The 15,036-nt window shown below is 40.6% G+C and overlaps 1 protein-coding gene and 1 long non-coding RNA gene across 3 annotated transcripts in view; one reads left to right on the top strand and one right to left on the bottom strand.

Annotated features, from left to right (window-relative positions):
* Positions 1 to 15,036, top strand: part of LOC110515118 (superkiller complex protein 2-like) — a 33,716-nt gene that overhangs the window by 12,119 nt on the left and 6,561 nt on the right. For both annotated transcript variants that reach the window (XM_036970976.2, XM_090228198.1), the window contains 9 exons: positions 45 to 156; positions 1,676 to 1,794; positions 4,303 to 4,434; positions 4,936 to 5,073; positions 5,297 to 5,401; positions 5,524 to 5,659; positions 7,551 to 7,677; positions 8,001 to 8,211; positions 14,480 to 14,590. In XM_036970976.2, the coding sequence (XP_036826871.2) occupies positions 45 to 156; positions 1,676 to 1,794; positions 4,303 to 4,434; positions 4,936 to 5,073; positions 5,297 to 5,401; positions 5,524 to 5,659; positions 7,551 to 7,677; positions 8,001 to 8,211; positions 14,480 to 14,590 (1,191 nt within the window). The remainder of the gene's footprint in view (positions 1 to 44; positions 157 to 1,675; positions 1,795 to 4,302; positions 4,435 to 4,935; positions 5,074 to 5,296; positions 5,402 to 5,523; positions 5,660 to 7,550; positions 7,678 to 8,000; positions 8,212 to 14,479; positions 14,591 to 15,036) is intronic.
* LOC149970290 (uncharacterized) lies at positions 1,554 to 4,410 on the bottom strand. The gene is made up of 2 exons (XR_016493643.1): positions 4,187 to 4,410; positions 1,554 to 1,745 (listed from the first exon to the last, which is right to left on the bottom strand). It is a non-coding gene; the product is annotated as an uncharacterized LOC149970290 (long non-coding RNA).

The following is a 15,036-nucleotide window of genomic DNA, read 5'->3' on the forward strand; positions in this document are numbered from 1 at the left end:
TAACAAAGTCTTAACACACTTTACAATAAATGTGTCTCCCTCAGGTTCTGTTTGCCACTGAGACGTTTGCTATGGGAGTGAACATGCCTGCGAGGACAGTGGTGTTTGACAGCATACGGAAACACGATGGCACCGGCTTCAGAAACCTTCTGCCTGGTACGCTCTCTTCCCTCCTCACACGTTTATATACACAACATTAAGGGTGTAATGGTACACGCATTAGTACCGAACCATTCGGTACGGGGACCTCTATTCAGTCTACACTGTAAACCCGGAATAGAAATATAATACAAATAAACCCACTAGGCCTATAGGCTATGCCTACGCTGCTTTCTAAGTCTCTTTGAGTTTTTAAAATTTATTTCACCTTTATTTAACCAGGTAGGTGGTAACTAAAGCAACTTCAGCCTATGTGCAAGTTGCAATCAAAAATCCAAATCTTAATTTGCCGCATTTTAAACGGTCCTTTCTCGAGGGGCAGCCGGGATCTAGTTCTTTACAATGGCGAGTGGTGGGGTCGATTAACCAGGACGATTCTTCTCCATCGTTAAAATGTTTGCGAACATTTTGGCTTCCCAGTAGATTACAGTGGCGATGGACAGAGAGAGTATGTCTCCACTGCTCAACGAGAATAACCTGTGCAGCTGCCAACACCTCAAACATGTTGACACATTTACGCCAACATCACCCCAGTATTCCTACCACCGGAACAGGTGAGAAACACAAATAGAACAGCACAACTTTGTTTCCCCTCTGCATTCAAGCAGCCCTTCGCGGCTGAAATTAAAAAAGTGATAGGTAACATTATGTTTATAGCCACGGATATGCGCCCATTGTCGGTGTTTGAGAAGAATAGGGAGGTTCAGCACCTTGTGAAAGTGCTCGAGCCACGTTACGAACTTCTCACACCCATTTCAGCAAACCGGTAGTACCACCTCTAAATATGCAAGCTAAAGTTGTCAATGAAGTTGCCAATACACCCTGTGTTGCGCTTACTACAGATGGATGGACGTCCAGGTCTACAGAGAGCTACTTAACAGTAACAGCCCATCACATTTCTGCGGAACGGGGAATGAGAATTACCGTGCTACAGACACGCCCCCTTTACGAGTCACACAAGTGCGCATATTTTTCTCTTTGTTAGAAAACATTATAGCATAGGCCAATGCAATGTTTTACATATTGATTTCACACAGATATTGCACTTTATTCTAGCATTGTTGTTGTTGAGTAATCTTGTGTTTTTCATTTAAGAAAATATAAAGTGTTGGTATTCAAAAATCAACTTCATTTTCCTGCTGTACCGAAACCGAACCATGACTGCAATACCTACCAAACCATGGGTTTGGTGAACCGTTACAACCCTACATAACATCCTTTTCATTCTCTCTCTCGCTCTCTCTGGCAGTCTGACTTTTTCTGTCTGTGTCTGTTTCTCTGCCTGCCTCTGTCGGTCTGATAGAAAAGCGGAGCATGATGCTTACAGGCAGTATTTTAATCTGATGTCACTTCAATCTCTCTCTCGCTTTCTCTCCAATATTTGAGTGGAAAGGAGAAAATAGAATGGATGTTTTTCTACATGTTTAAGAGCTCTTAGTTCCGTATGACTAACCTCTGCCTCTGTCGCTCTCTCTCTCTTTCTGTCGTTCTTTCTCTCTCGCTCTGTCTCTCTCAGGTGAGTATATCCAGATGGCTGGTAGAGCGGGTAGGAGAGGTCTGGACGCCACAGGCACTGTCATCATCCTCTGCAAGTCAGGGGTACATGACATGGGGGACCTAAATGTCATGATGCTGGTAAGGCTTCCATCAGAATGTACTGTCTTCTTCCATTCAATGTCACTACATCGGTGGACCACTGGTGGTCTGTGGTAAAAAAAATATATATAATTTTTGTGATGAACTTTATATATATTTTTTTTGGTTGACAGGACAAACCAAAACAGACATTAAACACATACACATGTAACCCTCCCCATCCCCCTCCCCTTCCCACCTGCAGGACCTGGTTACTTGAGTGCATATATCAAAGTACTGATTTTAAACTGTTGAGTGTTGTAGTCCACATGCTAATATTTTCAGATTTTGCACCATGCGGTCGAGAGATTGACAGTTTAAGTTGTGCGATGTCCATGAATGAGGAAATCCGTTGCTGATGTGGCAGAATGTGTGGGCCTTGCCATCGTAAGGCAACCATTCTCTTGGCTGCTGTTAAGCCCGGCAAGCCAAATCCTTCTTTGCCTGTATGTTAGGTTCAGTGAAGTCATCATTAAGCAGTAGCACATTGGGAAGACTGGGGATGGATTTAGACAAAATGCTTGATAATGATGAAGCCAACAGATTTGCCAAAAGGAAAGAACCTCTGGGAACTCCCAGACCATATGAGTGAAGGTGCCAGGACTCGTACCATGGGGGAAGAGCATACAGATGGGGGTTAAATTTATGTTAATCTGAAAAAGAGTCTCTTAACTCGTATGCCAAATGGTAATGGATAATTTGGTGATTTGTGTTTCTTGATGAGAATGTTAATGTTGTACCTGACTGTACTCCAGTCTTAGTTCTGTTTTGAATTGATTGGCAATATGTTGCTTTGAATAGGAATATATAGCATTTGGTGAACACTATGCCCTAACTTACCCTTGCTGTTAATATAAGATACTTGATCTGAACCCCCAGGGTACTCTGTAAGCACACAGAGCAGAAGGAAGCTGCACATAAAAGATACAATTTAAGAACCAGGCAGATCGTATTTCTTTTTCAGGTCTATTTTTATTTATTTTTTCTTCCAAAAAGGAAAGGTAAGGGGATGCCTAGTCAGTTGTACAACTGAATGCATTCAACTGAAATCACTCTTCCGTATTTAACCCAACCCCTCTGAATAAGAGAGGCTGCCTTAATCGAAGTCCACGTCATCGGTGCCCTGGGAGCAGTTGTTGCTGAGGTTTAACTGCCTTGTTCAAGGGCTGAACAGCCGATTTTCCACCTTGCTGGCTTGGGGATTCATGACTGTTCGATTACTGGCCCAATACCCTTCTTAAACGCTAGGCTACCTGCCACGGGAGTATTAATGATTTTTTTTACTTTTCGCAATACAAATTGTTTAATAAACATCCATCTGTAATAATAGGCCTTTAATCTCTTACATTCACATATCAAATTGATTTTAAATTTTGACCGCAAAAATATTTTATGTAAAAAAAATATTTAAAAATCTGCAACATTTGACAGTGGTCCCCCGGAAAGAAACATTTTGGGAATCGCTGCACTGCTTCAGTTACTTCGTTTATACAAGGGTATTACTTGGCTTACATTTCCCAAGGGTGAGGGGATAGCTCATATAATTAAAAAGGGATTGCTATTCTACTAAGGATAATAAAAATCCCATATTTCGTATTTAAATCCAAAATCCCTCAACAGTTTCCATCTAGCTCGCCCTGTAAGTGCTCCTCCATTGTACAGAACATAGGCTACACACCAATTGGCATCCTATGCCCTATGTAGCGCACTACTTTTGACTGGGGCCCATAGGGAACTGGTCAAAAGTAGTGCCCTATGTAGGTTTTGGGAATAGGTTACCATTTGGGAAACAACCATTCACTGCTCCTCTAGGTTTGCTGCACGCTAGCTTGTACAGTATAAACAAGTGCCTCATTAAACTGTCAAGGGGCTTATTTTAAACCAACCTCTTTAATGTGGGACTTTGGAGTGGACTATTTCCTTCCTGAATTGGTTGGGTTGTGTATCGGAGGACGCATGACATTCAGCCTTCGTCTCTCCCGAGCCTGTACGGGAGTTGTAGCAATGAGACAAGATAGTAGCTACTACAACAATTGGATACCACGAAATTGGGGAGAAAAAAGGGGTAAAATTCGAAAAAGAAAGAAAACATGATTTTATCTCCCTATCACCCTCTCGCTGCCAACTGCCATCGTGGATCAATTGTTGGATCAGTCTTCGGATCAATTGTTTTAGCCTTATGCTAACAGTCATTTGCTCGATAGCAGCGGTAACTAATCGCTAACTGTTACTGTACAACTATGGCCCAGAGTTTTTCCTGATCAGATCATCTGGAAAGAATGTAGGGCTCCCTATAACAGTTGTTTGCTTTGCTAACTGTAACTGTCTATATGATTTTAGAAATGCTCAACTTCATCCTCCGTACCTCCACCCTGTGTGATCTAGCACTAACCTTTCTCAATCAACATTGAAAGGTTCCTGCTCCATTACCTTCATTTCATCGTCTTTCTAGTGTATACAACATAGTAGCGACATGAATTTGAATGACACTTCTTCTCTGCCGTCAAGGGGAAGCCCACAGTGCTGCAGTCCCAGTTCAGGCTGACCTACACCATGATCCTCAACCTGCTGCGTGTGGAGGCCCTCCGAGTCACCGACATGATGAGGAGGAGCTTCTCTGAGAGCCACAGAGACACACAGGTATTGTGCTACATTACCCACAAGCACTTGGGACAAAATTCTAGAGATAATGGATGACAGTTGAGGACTACCAGTTTAAAAAAAAAAAAAGTGACTACATTTATAAAAAAAAATATTTAAAAAATGGAGATCAGCTTTAATATTGCAGATGGATTGTGGCTTCCATCAATGTAATTGTCTGCATCAATCCCTCATATATTTTTTTGTAAATATATATAGAATATATAATTCGAGCTCCTTTATCAAAGGTCCATTCAGCTTTTGATGGCAGGAGTCAGAATAGGAATATTGTCCGTAATATACATTTTTGATATCACATCTATTTATGCTTATTGATGCTCCACATTCCTTTAGATGTTCCTACATAAAGTCTCTCTCCAACCTGTATTTGTATGTATTTGTGTGTGTATATCAGAGGGGTTGGGAAAAAGCAGAAGACAAATTCCCAGCACATGTGAACTAATAATCAAAGTATATCTTATATTGTTGTCCTTCTCTCAGGCCCATGAGCAGCAGATTGGTCAGTTGAAACAGACTCTGTCCTCTCTCCCTCCTCTGGACACGGAGGGTCAGCTGTCTGACCTACTGCCGTACTACTACACTGTCACTGAGCTACGCCTCACTGCTGAGGCGCTGCAGGTACACACACAACATACTGTAAAGGCACACACATGCACCAAGACACACACGTGCCCACAGACAGACACCTATGTATGACACACACTATCTTCAAACACTCAAGCTCAAACCACATCACAAAACAACTGAATATAATTGAATGTGCAAAAGTGTCATAATTATTATTGTTATTCTTTTTTAATCATCACTAAGGTTTGTTAATTGTCCATCTTTCATCTTTCAGTGTGCTGTTCTGGGGTCTGTGAATGGGTTGAAAGCTCTCTCCGTGGGACGAGTGGTAGTGGTCAACAACAAACAGCACTTCAACGCCCTCGGAGTCATCCTACAGGTGTGTGTCTGTCTGTGTGTGTGGGCTGCAACTTTCTTTAGGTGACAAAGGCATGTAATGCAGTTATCGTTCTCCTTTCTCACTCCTCCTCTCGTCCTTCCTTTCTTTCATTTCTCTCCCAGGTTTCCAGTGACTCAGTGAATCGTACGTTTATTGCTCTCATCATCTGTGAGAAAGGCAATGAGGAGGGAAAAGGGGACAGCCCCAACGGCAGTGCCTTCCCCCACCTCTACAACACTGCCCTCTTTACACCTGAAGGTCAGTTCATACACACACACACACACATACACACACACACGGATTGATGCTCAATCTCTCCCTATTAGAGACAAACAGTACCAGTCAAATGTTTGGACACACTTACTCATTCCAGGGTTTTTCTTTATTTAAAAAAAAATATTTTCTACATAGTGAAGACCAAAAAAGTGTTAAACAAATCTAAATGTATTTTATATTTGAGTTTCTTCAAAGTAGCCACCCTTTGCCTTGATGACAGCTTTGCACAGTCTTGGAATTATCTCAACCAGCTTCATGAGGAATGCTTTTCCAACAGTCTTGAAGAAGTTCCCACATATGCTGATCACTTGTTGGCTGCTTTTCCTTCACTCTGCAGTCCAACTCATTCACTATCTCAATTGGGTTGAGGTCGGGTGATTGTAGAGGCCAGGTCATCTGATGCAGCACTCCATCACTCTCCTTCTTGGTCAAATAGCCCTTACACAGCCTGGAGGTGTGTTGTGTCATTGTCCTGTTGAAAAATAAATTATAGTCCCACTAAGCCCAAACCAGATGGGATGGCATATCGTGGCAGAATACTGTTGTAGCCATGCTGGTTAAGTGTGCCTTGAATTCTAAATAAATCACGTACAGTGTCACCAGCAAAGCACCATCACAGGGCGGTAGGTAGCCTAGTGGTTAGAGCGTTGGGCCAGTAACCGAAAGGTAAAAATCTGTTGTTCTGCCCTTGAACAAGGCAGTTAACTCACTGTTCCCCGGTAGGCCGTCATTGTAAATAAGAATTTGTTTTTAACTGACTTGCCTAGTTAAATAACGGTGAAAAAAATATATCACACCTCCTCATTCTTCACAGTGGGAACCACACATGCGGAGATCATCCGTTCACCTACTCTGCGTCTCACATAATAGACATGGCGATTGGAACCAAAAATCTCACATTTCGACTCATCAGACCAAAGAACAGATTTCCTGATGTCCATTGCTCGTGTTTCTTAGCCTAAATCAAGTCTCTTCTTCTTATCGGTGTCCTAGCAGTGGTTTCTTTGCAGCAATTCGACCATGAAGGCCTGACTCACGCAGTCTCTTCTGAACAGTTGATGTTGAAATGTGTCTTACTTGAACTCTGTGAAGCATTTATTTGGGCTGCAATCTGAGGTGCAGTGAACTTCTCTTCTGCAGCAGAGGTAACTCTGGGCCTTCCTTTCCTGTGGCGGTCCTCAAGAGAGCCAGTTTCATCATAGCCCTTGAAGGTTTTTGCGACTGCACTTGAAGAAATGTTCAAAGTTCTTAACATTTTCCGTATTGACTGACCTTTATGTTTTAACGTAATGATGGACTGTCGTTTCTCTTTGCTTATTGAACTGTTCTTGCCATAATATGGACTTGGTCTTTTACCAAATAGGGCTAGGGCTATCTTCTGTATACCACCCCTACCTTGTCACAGCACAACTGATTGGCTCAAATGCATTAAGAAGGAAAGAAATTCCACAAATGTACTTTTAATTCCAGGTGACTACCTCATGAAGCTGGTTGAGATAATGCCAAAAGTGTCTAAAGCTGTCATCAAGGCAAAGGGTGGCTACTTTGAATATATATATATTTTGATTTGTTTAACCTTTTCTTGTTTACTAGAGGATTCCATATGTGTTATTTCATAGTTTTGATGTCCTGACTATTATTCTACAATGTAGAAATTAGTTAAAATAAATATAAACCCTTGAATGAGTAGGTGTGTCCAAACTTTTGACTGGTACTGTACACATTTACCAATAAAGACACACACCGCAGCCTAAACACATGCACGGCTATTTGAACACACACAGAAACATGCAAACACTAACTAACAAGTTCACATAAGCTTAAACTGAATAACCAATAACGATTGTGTGCGTTCTGTATGATCCGCTGATAGGTCCCTGCAGTCACACGGTCCAGAAGTTGAAGCTACAGGACGTCTCAGCCATCACAGTCAAGACCCTGAAGGTGATTCCTGACCGAATCATTGACAACTACAACAAGAGGCAGCAGCTGCGCTTCAGGTGTGTATGTTAGTATGTGTGTGTGACACTGTATGTGTGACACTGTATGTGTGTGCGCGCGCATTCATGCATTATTATGTATGTTTCAGCTTTTTTGCACATTATCGCTCCACTGAGCCAACACAACCATGTTTATCTAGGCAAATTAGGTGTTTATATATGTAATGTCATCATGACCACTCAAGTGTATCCATATACCTTCTTCTTTCGAATAGCACTCTACATGTCATTGAATGCACAGAAAAAAGAGCCACCTCTCTTGAGTCTATTTTCATCTTTATCTCTTTCCTTCCATTTTTTCTCCCACGCTCCATTTCACACAGGCTTGATCCTCCGGGTCAAGCCATCTCCACGGCAACCCAGGAACTCCTGCGATTGGCGGAGGCCAACCCAGGCGGGGTGATGACCCTTGACCCAGTGAACGACTTCCAGCTGAAGAGTGTGGATGTGGTGGAGGGCACCATGAGGCTGCGTGTGCTGCAGGACAGCCTGAAAGACTTCAGCTGCATCCACTCACCCACCTTCTCAGAACAGGTGTGTGTGTGTGTGTGTGTGTGTGTGTGTGTGTGTGTGTGTGTGTGTGTGTGTGTGTGTGTGTGTGTGTGTGTGTGTGTGTGTGTGTGTGTGTGTGTGTTGGCAACCCATCCCTAATGGGATTAATTGACATAAATAAACATAATTCACTGTGATAATTAATCTTGCGGCGTTCTCTGCAGTCCACATCGCAACAAAGAGTGAAAACATTTAGATAAAAATCAATAGATAATAGTAAATAAGGTTATCCAAACAATAATTATATACCTAGAGCAGTAAAAAAATATATATATATACTGTACACACACATAGACAGTACCAGTCAAAAGTTTGGACACCCCTACTCATTCCAGGGTTTTTCTTTATTTTTAGTATTTTCTACATTGTAGAATAACAGTGAAGACATCAAAACAACGAAATAACACATGGAATCATGTAGTAACCAAAAAAGTGTTTAACAAATCAAAATATATTTTATGTTTGCCTTGATGACAGCTTTGCACACTCTTGGTATTCTCTCAACCAGAAACTAAATATTTGTATAATGTAATTATAGGTAGCCCTTTTTCTTTTATTCCAGGCTTTATCTAAATATACCGCAAACGGAAATAAACAATGGACAAAAAACTATTTCACTTTCTCCTCATCGCTCAGCCACATAATGCCAGGGTATGTCTGTTGTGCTTTCTGGAATAAGAGCAAGTGTCTATCGTGGTAGCAAGACCAAGAGGATAAAGTTAGTTTTATTCTCCATTTCTTTGAGGTCACAATAACAACATAGTCTTTCCTCTTCCATTTCACCACAATACCGACCTGTTTCAGTACGCAGAGACAATATTCCTGGTCTGACCTGTTTCAATAAGCAGAGGCAATATCCCTGATCTTACCTGTGCACATAGTGATCTCTTGCTTTTAGGTAGGTTATACATAATATATCTCTCACACACAAATTCACCCTTAATCAAACAAAATGTTCTCAGTTTGGGTTTGTGATTAATCTCCTCCACCCATTTTTTTTCATATTGCATCAACAGTTAATTAATAACATCTATGTCTCCCTTAATTTGGTTTTCATACAGATGTTCACAGTCAGACTGTTTGTTTATATATATATATATATATATATATATATATATATATATATATATATATATATATATACAGTGCCTTGCGAAAGTATTCGGCCCCCTTGAACTTTGCGACCTTTTGCCACATTTCAGGCTTCAAACATAAAGATATAAAACTGTATTTTTTTGTGAAGAATCAACAACAAGTGGGACACAATCATGAAGTGGAACAACATTTATTGTATAGTTCAAACTTTGTTAACAAATCAAAAACTGAAAAATTGGGCATTTAAAATTATTCAGCCCCTTTACTTTCAGTGCAGCAAACTCTCTCCAGAAGTTCAGTGAGGATCTCTGAATGATCCAATGTTGACCTAAATGACTAATGATGATAAATACAATCCACCTGTGTGTAATCAAGTCTCCGTATAAATGCACCTGCACTGTGATAGTCTCAGAGGTCCGTTAAAAGAGCAGAGAGCATCATGAAGAACAAGGAACACACCAGGCAGGTCCAAGATACTGTTGTGAAGTTTAAAGCCGGATTTGGATACAAAAAGATTTCCCAAGCTTTAAACATCCCAAGGAGCACTGTGCAAGCGATAATATTGAAATGGAAGGAGTATCAGACCACTGCAAATACACCAAGACCTGGCCGTCCCTGTAAACTTTCAGCTCATACAAGGAGAAGACTGATCAGAGATGTAGCCAAGAGGCCCATGACCACTCTGGATGAACTGCAGAGATCTACAGCTGAGGTGGGAGACTCTGTCCATAGGACAACAATCAGTCGTATATTGCACAAATCTGGCCTTTTTTTTTTTTGGCCATTTCTTAAAGATATCCATAAAAAGTGTCATTTAAAGTTTGCCACAAGCCACCTGGGAGACACACCAAACATGTGGAAGAAGGTGCTCTGGTCAGATGAAACCAAAAACCACTTTTTGGCAACAATGCAAAACGTTATGTTTGGCGTAATAGCAACAAAGCTGAACACACCATCCCCACTGTCAAACATGGTGGTGGCAGCATCATGGTTTGGGCCTGCTTTTCTTCAGCAGGGACAGGGAAGATGGTTAAAATTGATGGGAAGATGGATGGAGCCAAATACAGGACCATTCTGGAAGAAAACCTGATGGAGTCTGAAAAAGACCTGAGACTGGGACGGAGATTTGTCTTCCAACAAGACAATGATCCAAAACATAAAGCAAAATCTACAATGGAATGGTTCAAAAATAAACATATCCAGGTGTTAGAATGGCCAAGTCAAAGTCCAGACCTGAATCCAATCGAGAATCTGTGGAAAGAACTGAAAAATGCTGTTCACAAATGCTCTCCATCCAACCTCACTGAGCTCGAGCTGTTTTGCAAGGAGGAATGGGAAAAAATTCCAGTCTCTCGATGTGCAAAACTGATAGAGACATACCCCAAGCGACTTACAGCTGTAATCGCAGCAAAAGGTGGCGCTACAAAGTATTAACTTAAGGGGGCTGAATAATTTTGCACGCCCAATTTTTCAGTTTTTGATTTGTTAAAAAAGTTTGAAATATCCTATAAATGTCGTTCCACTTCATGATTGTGTCCCACTTGTTGTTGATTCTTCACAAAAAATACAGTTTTATATCTTTGTTTGAAGCCTGAAATGTGGCAAAAGGTCGCAAAGTTCAAGGGGGCCGAATACTTTCGCAAGGCACTGTATATATATATATAGTATTTATTTTTTCATTATTATTAACCCCTCCACCACCCCCCCTCTTTGAAGGACAAGTATCTTTTAGTTTTTTTACAGCTTTTTTGCTCCATATACATTTACATATACATTTTACATAATACATTACTAAACATAAGCTCTTTAATCCCGCCACTCTCAGCCCAACACACCTATCACCATAGACCTCAGCTCTTTAATCCCACCCCTAGGCCACTCTCAGCCCATCCCACCTATCACCATAGACCTCAGCTCTTTAATCCCACCCCTAGGCCACTCTCAGCCCATCCCACCTATCACCATAGACCATCCTTGTTTGGTTACCATGTGCTATATAGTTTTCAATTGGGATGTTTTGCATAATTTTTTTTACCTTTCTAATCGAATAGTATCCACAGATTCTGAGCTAAAAATGAAAACCTTTCCTACGAGTATTATTATATTATTTATTGACTGACTATGGCTTTTCAAAATGCCCAACACTGCTGTTTGTGTGATTTAAAAAAAATGTATTTATTTTTAACCATTCCTGAACCTGTGACCAGAAACAAGCTACAAAGGGTCAATACCAACAAACAAAAAATCTGTAGATTCCGTCTCTTTGCAGCAAAATCTACAGAGCTGAGATTGTTGTATGTCCCATATATATAGCATTCTGTTGGTAGCAAGAATTGTATATAATAATTTAAATAGAAAAACTCGTAGTGTTGAATCAAGTGTAGTTTTTTGTACCAGTTCATAAACCATGTGCCATGGAATTGGTACATTGAAAATCTCTTCACATTTAATTTGCAACCTGTATGGCGCAGCTGTCAACATTTTTGTCCTCAAATGAAACTGGTATATTTTTCTATTTATGCCATTTCCTTTCAGGCTATTTGTGTTTTTAGTATATGACAGGCAAACAAGTTCCCTACCTTCTCCCTTTTTCACTTGTCTCCTCCATTGTTGTGGTAGTGCTGCAATCAGTTGGTAGTAAATTTGGATTGAGCAGATATTCCCATATATTTTTGATAACTACATATGTGACATCTCCATTTCTATTCATAAAATCATTAATAAATATATATATATATATATTTTTAAATGTTTAAATCTCCGTAAAGCCTGGGATCGAACTGTAGTGAATGTTCAAGCACTGCGATGCAGTGCCTTAGACTTCTGCGCCACTCGGGAGGCCCTGTAAAATATTTCTGATTATTGTACAGCCCGAGAAGATATGGCTCTATACAGACTCTGGATTTACGAAAACCGTGCGCGTGTGTCCCTTCCAAACGCTGTCCTGACATTGCAGTAATGATGTTTGAGCACTCATATAATGAACAGAGACAGGTCTGACAGACTGTCTTCACACACCTGCGTCCTCCTCTTTTACCCTCCATCTTTTCCACTTCAATCTCTCTCCCTTCTGTCTTTGTTTCAATCTATAGCCCAGTTCCCGTATTAACAAAGGGTCTCAGAGTGTAATTATGTTGATATAGGATCCCTTCATGAATTTGATTACATGGACAGGGTGGACCTGATTCTATACCAACACTCCTACTCTGAGACTCTTTCTGAATACAAGCCCTGGCCTCTTTCTATACTGATTTCTCATGGTAATTACATCAGCCTGTACTTTATTTGGGCCTGCACTAAGCATTGTAAAACCTAGCCTTGTTAGATATTTCCCTCCCTTGTTCAGTGGCCAACTCAGTGGCATTGTGGTTAGTGTCAGCCCTGAGATTAGAAGGTTGGGAGTTCGATCCCCAGCCGAGTCATAACAAAGACAGTAAAAATGCGATCCGCTGCGTCTCTGCTTGGCACTCAGCATTAAGGAGATCGATTGCAAGGTAAGGCCATGCGATAGAGTAGCAAAGTACCTGTACATTAAGCTGCATCACGCTACGGAACCAGAAGATTGGCTCCTGCTCCTATGAGCCGTTCTGGCTCGCACAAGCCAAGGCTCGTGCATGTCTACTGCCTTGTTCCAGGATAAGGATGAGATGAGAACAGCAGAGCAGGGAGTTCTATAATTACCTGTGTAGGCAGTGCAGAGTCACACATCACCACTGTCTGTCTCACTGAGGCGATACATTAGGACTGTATATCATTAGAGCCATCGCTCAGTCAGGCAGTAGCCTATGTGCTACTTCTGCTGGACTCTAATTTCTTCAGGAGATAGCGATAGTGTGTGTGAGCTATCTTCCCTCTTTAATGGCATGCAGTGTCCTCCTGTCTTTGTCACATATACATGACTTGTTAAACAAAATCTTTCTCTAAACAATTGTATCAGTATAATTAGTTGATTATCTGTAGTATACAATATAGCTCAGTATTTGTAATATTTATTTTATACAGTCTTTGTTGCTCATCTTTATCAAAGGGTCCAATAATTGAAGTGCATTCGGAAAGTATTTAGACCCCTTGACTTTTTTTTTGTTACGTTACAGCCTTATTCTAAAATGTATTAAATTGCTTTTTTCCCTCATCAATCTACACACAATCCCCCATTTTGACAAAGCAAAAACAGGTTTTTAGAATTTTTTGCAAATGTGTATAAAAAAACAACACACATTCATCACATTTACATAAATATTCAGACCCTTTACTCAGTACTTTGTTGAAGCACTTTTGGCACCGATTACAACCTCGAGTCTTCTTGGGTATGATGCTACAAGCTTAGCACACCTGTATTTGGGGAGTTTCTCCCATTTTTCTCTGCAGATCCGTTCAAGCTCTGTCAGGTTGGATGGGGAACGTCGCTGCACAGCTATTTTCAGGTCGCTCCAGAGGTATTAGATCTCTCTGTACTTTTCTCCGTTCATCTTTCCCTCGACCCTGACTAGTCTCCCAGTCCCTCAGTCCCTGCGGCTGAAAAACATCCCCACAGCATGATGCAATTCCTTTGACCTCATGGCTTGGTTTTTGCTCTGACATCTGTCAACTGTGCGACCTTATATAGACAGGTGTGAGCCTTTCCAAATCATGTTCAATCAATTTAATTTACCCCAGGTGCACTCCAATCAAGTTGCAGAAACATCTCAAGGATGATCAATGGAAACAGAATGCACCTGAGCTCAATTCCGAGTCTCATAGCAAAGGGTCTGAATACTTATGTAAATAAGGTATTTTTGTTTTTTATAAATTTGCTAAAATTTTGAAAAACCTGTTCGCTTTGTCATTATGGGGTATTGTGTGTAGATTGATGAGGAAATAAATACTTTTGATCCATTTTCGGATAAACCTGTAACGTAACAAAATTAAGAAAAAGTCAAGGGGCCTGAATACTTTTCCGAATTCAAAATATGTGCGAGTGATAGCCTACATCCATGTACAACCTTGCCTCTACGGTAAATGTATTGTAAACGAGGTGAAATTGCTGTACAATCTATGCGATCAAATGGTTGCACTAATATAGGAAGTCATTCTACATACCTTTTCTATTACTGTTCAGAGTGCATAGATAAAGTGATTGTCTATAATAGCCATGTTGACCTCTTTCTTCTGTCAGTTTCTGCGGGTGCAGGAGAGAATGAGTGTTCAGGAGGAGCTGGACAAACTGCTCTTCCTCATCTCAGACCAGTCCCTGTCTCTACTGCCAGAGTACCACCAGAGAATCAAGGTATGTCTGACTCCCGTTATCTTATTGCACATGTCATATTAAACTCACAACTTTTCATAGAGTAGCTTTCTTCCAAGGTTCCTACCTTCTAGGGAGTTTTTCCTTGCCTCTGCATTGCTTGTTCTTTGGGGTTTTAGGCCGGGTATCTGTAAAGCACTTTTTTTTTTTTTTACAACTGCTGATGTAAAATAACATTTGATTTAACTAGTTCATACACATGCAGGCCTCTAAATAAATAAAACAATTGTTGGTAGCACTGGTGTGCCCAACTATAAAAAGTTAGGAGCACATAACAAAATTGATTTAAGGTTAAAGCATATTTATTCTTGCTACTTCTGAAGCACGTTGTGCTCTAGAAACTAACATGTAACCCGGTAAATACATTTGTTTATTATAAAAAGCTAAAATGTTGATGCAAATACCTTTCATTGAAATGAGTCATTTGT

The sequence above is a fragment of the Oncorhynchus mykiss genome, chromosome 30 (genome assembly GCF_057628025.1).
Source record: "Oncorhynchus mykiss isolate SJ-2025 chromosome 30, ASM5762802v1, whole genome shotgun sequence".
Classification (NCBI taxonomy): domain Eukaryota; kingdom Metazoa; phylum Chordata; class Actinopteri; order Salmoniformes; family Salmonidae; genus Oncorhynchus; species Oncorhynchus mykiss.